Here is an 8,300-nt window from a genome sequence, read left to right as displayed (position 1 = left end):
GGGAGCACTTCGGTTGATGGAGACCCACTCAGGGGAGTGCTTCAGTTTTGTGGTGATTGGTACCTGCAATACTTGAGATAAGTGTTAGTATTGGGCGTGTGAATAATTATAAAGGTACTTGGGCACGCTGTAGATCGAACCACCCTCTGAGTTCTTAGGACTTATAAGCAAACCTAGTCTGATCCACGGCGCGCCCAGGTACCTTCGTGATTATTCACACGTCCAATACTAACACTTATCCCGAGTCTTGCACGTAGCGGTCACTACAAAATCGAAGTGCTCCCCCGAGTGGGAGACAAAACCCCCAAGTGGATCTCCACCAACCTAGGCACTCCCCCGAGTGGGACAATACCTTCCATTGTTGAGGGACTGGATTGGTGTTCTCGAGGATGACACTTCGAAGACTTCTCTTGGAAGGAGCCGATCTCACCTTAACAATTTTAATCAGAATAAAATATTTAAGATAGAAACTGATAAGTTAAGATACCAAATTATTTTAAAAATTAAAATATAAATATTAAAACACAAATTTAAGTGTATTATAAACACTAGAACTAAGAATTATAGTCTCAAAAATTACCATAATCTTATAACTTCATATATATATACATTAGTTTTCTTTCTCATGCAATACAGGGATTTAATATATGTATAAAATTATTTGGAATATAATATATAATATATTTTTAATATTTAAATATATTACATGCATAAAAATTGCAGAAAACAAATATTAATATTAAACAAATAAAAATATGTAAATATTAAATTATAGACATACTTTTTTTTATGTTCAAACCTTACTTTAGAATATATATATATGATACATATATTATATAAGTAATTTAAATAAACTTGACATACATTTTAAACATAATTGAAAATATTTAATAAATAAATATAAATATAAATATAAATATAAATATAAATATAATTACTTTCGGTATTTTTGAATCATAAACAATGTTGACCTTAAAGAATTTTTAAAATAACAACCACATTAATTTGTTGCCAAATATATTTATATAAATTCTTTAACATTTCATAATATTTTGAAAGATACAATTAAAAGTAATGCAAGATTTTAGTAATAGCATAATTAAAAAATTATTAAGGTGGAATATATTATAGTGATTGCAAAACTCAAAATTCAGTCTACTTTAATAATTGTAGATATTTTAAAATTTTAAATTGATTAAGCGGAATAATTAAAAATATTAATTATAATACCAAATAAATAAAAGGGATTATTTTAATTAATTCTTATTTTATTTGAATTTATATTGAAAAGAACATTAGATAATGTTAAAATATTATATATTTAGCTTTAACGGTATATTATTGTTTTTCTTAGATTTTTTTAATAATCTTATTATATGTTCTGTTTTTGACACAATATTTAAAATTATTCATAAATAGGAGGATAATGCATTTCAGTACACTTTAAACCTACGTGCTCCTATATTGACAGTAATATCTATACTAATTAAATTAAGACCCAATCAACGATTTTTAATTTTTTTAAATGCATCGTTAGAAAGAGAAAATGTTTTAAATAAAAAAATTTGACGAAGTCTGTTCGTATTAATCTTTCTATCATGCTTCTCATTGGTACTCTACCATCTCAAATTGGAATTTGATCTTTCCTTAAACCTAATGAACAAGACATTTCATGACTCATTACCCGTTCAGTTGGCTAACTGGGGGGAAACAATTTTTACAGAAACATCACATCATGGTTTGAATCCTTTCATAAACCCTAATACTTGTCGTTGAGCCATAACAATTTTACAGGTCAAATCCCATCAGATATGTTTGAACGTTTACCTAAATTGCAAGAGCTTGACTTGGGTATAAACAATTTGGAAGGGATTCTACCAAAAGAAATAGGAAACATGACAATGCTTAGGAGTCTATATCTCGACGGCAACCGAATCAAAGGTAAAAAGGAAAACAGTTGGATGCAATGATAGCGCCAAAATGCTTAATTCATAATTTTAATGGTTGTGATTAATTTTTTAAAATCTAAAATATTTTCATATTTTATTTAAAGAAGCAAATATGATTATCGGCTCAAACATTAATTTTTTAAAATCTAAAATAGTTTCATAATTTTAAGGAACATCTATGTTTAATTGTTACATGTTTTAATTACTAAAATTGTAAAAAAAAAATTCTCTTTTAGCCATTTAATAACTGTATAAACTTTTTATCTCTTTTTTTTTTCAGCTATATCCTATTGAATTTGAGTGTGTTTTTCTTTTTAAACAAAAACTTGAGTTAAAGTATGGTTTTGGTGACAAAATTTTAAGAGAAAATAAGAATATTTAAAGATAGAATGTCTAAACTTCAAAAATTTAATCTTTATGAGTCTTAAAATCGACATAAAAAATATAATGGCTGTGCGCATGCCTCACCATTTTGTAGAAAGACTTGCTGTAGTTATACCATATTATATAATTTAAGATAGCTTTGATTAATTGTATATAATTATCTACTTTTCATTTTAATTTTCTTTTCTTTTGAAATAATGTTTAGGCATTCAAAATTGAAAAACAAAGATTTTCGTTAGAAATGTGAATTTGAAAAGCTGGTTTTACTTAAAAAAACTATTTATATTTACCATTACTTTTAATTTGAAAACAGATTTAACATAAAAAGCTTTTTTTTTTTTTTGAAATTCAATAGTAAATTCACTCTTGTTTTGAATTTTTATGCTTGACAGAAAGAAATTACTAGGCCTAAATTATACTAAACATATTATTTGAGCTTTAAGTTAGTGTGTTAGATTTAGAATGAAGTGTGGATAATAAAATTTAGACTATTAGATCTTAATCTTAAAATAAAAGTATTTGTTCATGCAGGTGTAATCCCACACCAAATTGGAGATCTTCTCAATTTGGAAGAATTAAGCATTTCTAGTGGTTTGCTAAAAGAATTTCTTGTTCCATCCGGATCTCTTTCAAGTATTATATATCATTTCTTCACTCATCATTTTTCTTGATTGTTATTTTTCTTAAATTTATTTTTATTCAATTTATAAATTGTGGAATTATCAATGCATTAAGTATTTGACATTTAGACATTTAACTTAATGTTTAATTAAGATGATCTAAATTCAAAATTATATGCTTTAAAATTACTCAAATTTGAAAATAGTTGGGTCTATAATAATAAATGGGTTATTGTTCTATCTATTATTAATTAGTAGAGTAAAAGAACTCTACAAACATGTTTAAGATAATATCAAGTGTATTTTTAATTTTTAATTATTATTTTATTATACCTTAAAACAAATACATCAAGCCAAATCTATTTGTGAGATTTTTTACTCCACTCACAAGATATAAGATAATTATCCATAATAAAAATACATTATAATTTAATTTCACCTTTAATTAATTTTCTTTTGGTTCGCCCTACCAAAATTTATCATTTGAAATATGTTGGGCCTCAATATTTCAATTTCTTCTATTTACCTAGCAATAATTAGTTAAATACTATATCACATTTCTTCCATATATATTGAAATTGTGTTTTTTTTATTTCTTAAATAAAATTGTTCAATTTCTACAAATTTTTTTTGGAAAATACAAATTTATCAAGTATTGTATACTTGTGAATTTCATTAGTGGTAAATTTACTTTTGAATCATGCTGGTTGCCTTTTAATAATAATATTTTAGCATTACATTAGTGGTAATTTTTTTAATCATGCTATCACATTAGTGGCATTCTTTTCTTTGGCTTTAAAAGTCAAATTGAAAATCTTGACCTAAAAACTATATATTTACCATTACTTTTAACTTTGAAAAACAGATTTAATTTAAAAGCATTTTGAAACTCAATAATAAACTTATCGTTGTTTTGAATCTTTTATACTTGACATCACAAAATTAATTCGCCTAAATTACAATATAAACATTATTTCAATTTTAATTTAGTGCATGTTAGATTTAAAATAAAATATGGATAATAAAATTTTGATTATCGGATCCTACTCTTTTAATCTTAAAACAAAAATAATAAATTTTTTATATTTGTTTCATAAATTAATTTGATTGTGCAGGTATGTATGCACCCTAAGCAGAGATCTTATCCTTTTGGAAATAGTAAACATTTCTTGGGGTCTACTAGAAGGATATCTTCCTCCATCTATCGGTAATTTAACACGTTTGAGAATTCTCGATTTATCCGTAATTCTCTAACAGGTATTATATATAATTTCTTCACTCACATTTTTTATTGTTATTTTCTTTCTTAAATTTTATTTTTGTTCAGTTTATATATGTGTAATTATCAATGCGTTAAATATTTGACACTTGGCTATTTAACTTAATATTTAATTGAGATAATCTAAATTTAAACTTATATACGCTTTTAAAATTATTCAAATTTGAAAATTGTTGGATCTATAATAATAAAGGGTAATTATTCTGTCTACTACTAATGGATTAAAAAACTCCACAAACACATTTAAGATGATATAAGTATCTTTTCTAATTATTTAATTATACCTTAAAACAAATAACATCAACCTAAATCTACTTGTAAATTTTAGTACTGTATAAAATAATTATCCATAATAAAACTACATTATAATCTTCCCAAAAATTATAATTTAACTTGACCTTCAATTATTTTTTCCTTCGCCCTATTTTGGTAGGGCATTTATGATTAGATAAGTACTATACCACTTTTCTTCGATATATATTGAAATTCTTTATTTATCTATTAAATGAAAATTTTCAATTTCTACCAATTTTTGAGAAAATACAAATTTATTAAGTACTGTATATATGTGCATTTTGAAAGTGGTAAACTTGCTTTTGAATCATGGTATCTGTTGCCTTTTTATAATAATATTTCAGGGATTAAAATATAAAGGAAGGAAGATACTGAGTTATTTCAATTTTAAGGTTGTTTCCCAAAAAAATTTATTTACTAATATATTTGATTTCTGTTCCAATAAACTTTTATTTCAAATGAAATGTGGAATTATGTTAAAGATTTTATATAAGTATAAATTAAAGATCAATATATAGCTTATTTTGATACCAATTAAAGGTTAACTTGATTAAATTCAAACCAAATGTTTGTTTAGTAAAAATTAAAATTTTTCCAGTCATAAAACATACGAATTGATTATGTGTATAAATTTATTGATAATAAAAATATTCACTCATATTATTAGAGTTTTTAATCTATTTTTAAAATTGTGATAATGTCATTTATTTAATTATTTCAATCACTTTTTTTTATGTTGTATATGAGGTATTAATATAATTAAATTATAATACACTCATATCGGGTGAAAATAAAAATAAAGCTAATACATTAAAATATTTTTGAATTATAGCACATTATTTAAACAAAGTTGTTATGTTTTTTTAGTTAAATAAGCTGTTAATCTTAATCTCTAATGTGAACATAAATGTATAGAATTAAAACTTGTTTAACCTAATTATGAATGTCAACATATAGGCATAGAATTAAAACTCGTTTAATTTAATTATAAGATGTAGTGTGAAAATTGCTCACTTTATTCCTTAATCATATAATCGAGGTTTGATTTCACTCATGAAAATGAAGTACATATAGTCAGTTATTTACTTCTTTAATGAACACTCGTGATGAGAAAATTAATAACTATTAATCACTATAATAGATACTTTGATTTTAAAAAAATTCAGTTTATTGGAGTCTCTCTATTTTTTCTTCCTCAATTGTCTCTACCTTTTCCTCTCTCTTTCTCGGCTTCCTCCTTCCTTTCCACAAATGATGCTGCATACACAGCAAAGGCAAATTACAAGCAGGTGAGGAGTTTCGGTAGTCGAAAAGAGCGAAATTTCTAAGTCTTAACCTTAGCCTTTCCTCCAAAATAAATAATCCCAACTTCTAATATTTAGATTCCGCATAAATCTCATTTTGTAAATTGAGATTTAATATATTTTTACCTTCTATTCTCGATTCTCATTTTGTAAACTTCTCATATTCTCGATTCCACTTGTTTAACCACTTTAAAATATGACAAAAATATCTAATTTTTTTGTTAAAATAAATAATAAATAATATTTTTAGTCTTTTCAGTTTTTATGGATTTTTCCAGTTATAAATTTTCTTTTTCCATTCAAAGCTGTTTTACCATATGTTATATGTCATTAGTTGCATATTTTATTTGTGGTTTAATCGGTTCAACTGATCGATTCAATCTAATTCTGACAACACTAATCATATAGATATAAATATATATAATATTGTGTTTACAGTTATATAGCATTTTAAAATTTTTCCTCATTGTGATAATTAGGAGTAGAACCCAACCCAATGGAATAGATAAATGGCAAAGGGGTGATGTGATCAAGTTGAATGTTGAATTTGTTCACTAGGTCGATATATAACTGGCCACTTGAATGCCTCTCAACTTGCGTATATTTACCTTTCAAGTAAATGATTTTCCAGGACGTATTCCATTTACCTTGGGTAATCTAAGAGATCTACAAGTGCTGGACATATCGGATAATGATTTGAGCAGCACACTTTCATCCTCGAAAAGCAGCTTTCTATCATCATTAGAAAATTGCAGATTCTTGAGTTACTTGTCATTTGCGAGAAATCCGTTGATCAGTGGTTATCTTCCGGCTTCTATAGGAAACCAGTCGTCTTCTCTTCGACATTTCGATGCTTCGAGCTGCAACATTAGTGGTAGAATTCCAGGGGATATTGGGAAGTGGAATCTTGTTGAATATGTGGATTTTTCGGGAAATCAATTTTCAGGTACAATCCCGGATAGAGTTTGCGTTCGAAAAAATAATTTGAGATATCTTAGCCTTCACGAAAATCAATTGGAAGGGATACTGCCGTTATCTTTGATTAATTGCAGCGAACTACAAGTTCTGAATGTTGCAAACAACAACTTAAGTGATACCTTTCCCCATTGGTTAGGCATGCTTCCAAAGCTGCTAGTTCTTGTTTTGAGATCTAATAAATTTCATGGTTCCATTCAAGACTCCTTAACCAATTTTTCCTTCTCCAAATTGCAAATGGTTGATCTCTCTCATAATGACTTCACCGGCTTATTGCCAACCGAGTTCTTCCAAAATCTCAAGTCTCTAAAAGAAGAAGCTAATTATGGATATGCTGATTATCAGTACTCTGTTAACTTAACAACAAAAGGTGTGGAGCGTGAGTTTAAAATAAAAGAACTTAGGCCAATATTCAGTTGCATAGATTTATCGGACAATGGATTCCATGGAGAAATTCCTAAGGTAGTTGGAGAGCTTAGATCGCTTCATGCACTCAATCTCTCTCATAATAGCCTGACTGGTCCTATCCCACCATCATTTGGGAATTTGGCAGCACTTGAATCATTAGATCTCTCATTTAACAAGCTAAGTGGCAGAATCCCTTCCCAATTGACAAATTTGACATTTCTTGAAGTGTTAAGGTTTTCGAACAACAATTTTGTGGGACCCATTCCCCATGGCAAGCAATTTGATACATTTGACAGCTACTCTTATCAAGGGAACTTGGGTTTGTGTGGATTCCCATTGTCAAAGGAATGTAGCAATGATGAAAGATCAGAACCAGAACAAGATGAGGAAGATAATGGAAATGGAATAGCTTTTATTTGGAAAGTGGCAATGATGGGGTATGGATGTGGAATGGTATTAGGAATTAGCATGGCATATATTGTATTCACGACAGGAAGACCATGGTGGCTTGTAAGAATGATTGAGAGGGACTTGCGAAACAAAGTTTCGAGCTGGTTTGGGAAGAAAAGAAAGTAGTCCAGCAAATCCATCTTTATATGTGAGTTATTGTATTTCATAGAAATAAACATGCTACTTTTACCATGCTAAATGAATAATTAGGTAAATCTCAAATTGATTATTTTTATTTTCATCCATCAGGAATGAGTCCGAGAAAAGATGAAGTTCTTCAGCTTGTGTAAGAGCAAGGTGTCATGTATGTTCTGCATCCATAGCTGCTTCTCTCCATGGACTGTATGTTCAGGTCATGGGTGTTCTTACTGATAGTTTGCTTTGGTTTTTCAGCTTTTTTTTTCTGCATAGTTTTTCAGCTTTTCTTTATTTTAGATCGGTGTTTGTCTGCTAAATTTTACCAAGGATCTTAATGTTCTTTTCTTCAGGAATATCAATTCTCTATCATTTTTCCCGTACTAATATATATCAACTGCAATGTGTTTAGCGTACCATTTTAAATTTTTGGATTTGTTTAAATATTTTTATGTATAATATTTATAAATACAAATATAACTGAGTTACATACATATAAGTA

General features: G+C 27.5%; 1 protein-coding gene across 1 annotated transcript; it reads left to right on the top strand.

The window, feature by feature from the left end:
- The first annotated feature begins 6,412 nt into the window (after positions 1-6,412).
- On the top strand, positions 6,413-7,373 carry LOC128280814 (receptor-like protein 43). Its single transcript, XM_053019349.1, has 2 exons — positions 6,413-7,267; positions 7,359-7,373. The coding sequence occupies exons 1-2, from the start codon at positions 6,413-6,415 to the stop codon at positions 7,371-7,373; spliced, it is 870 nt and encodes a 289-aa protein (XP_052875309.1).
- Positions 7,374-8,300: the final 927 nt, after the last annotated feature.

Source organism: Gossypium arboreum, chromosome 1 (genome assembly GCF_025698485.1).
Source record: "Gossypium arboreum isolate Shixiya-1 chromosome 1, ASM2569848v2, whole genome shotgun sequence".
Lineage (NCBI taxonomy): Eukaryota > Viridiplantae > Streptophyta > Magnoliopsida > Malvales > Malvaceae > Gossypium > Gossypium arboreum.
This window is presented reverse-complemented; position numbering and strand designations above follow the sequence as displayed.

Coding starts and splice junctions, on each gene's coding strand:
- LOC128280814 (XM_053019349.1), top strand. CDS start 6,413: ATGCCTCTCAACTTGCGTATATTTACCTTTCAAGTAAATGATTTTCCA.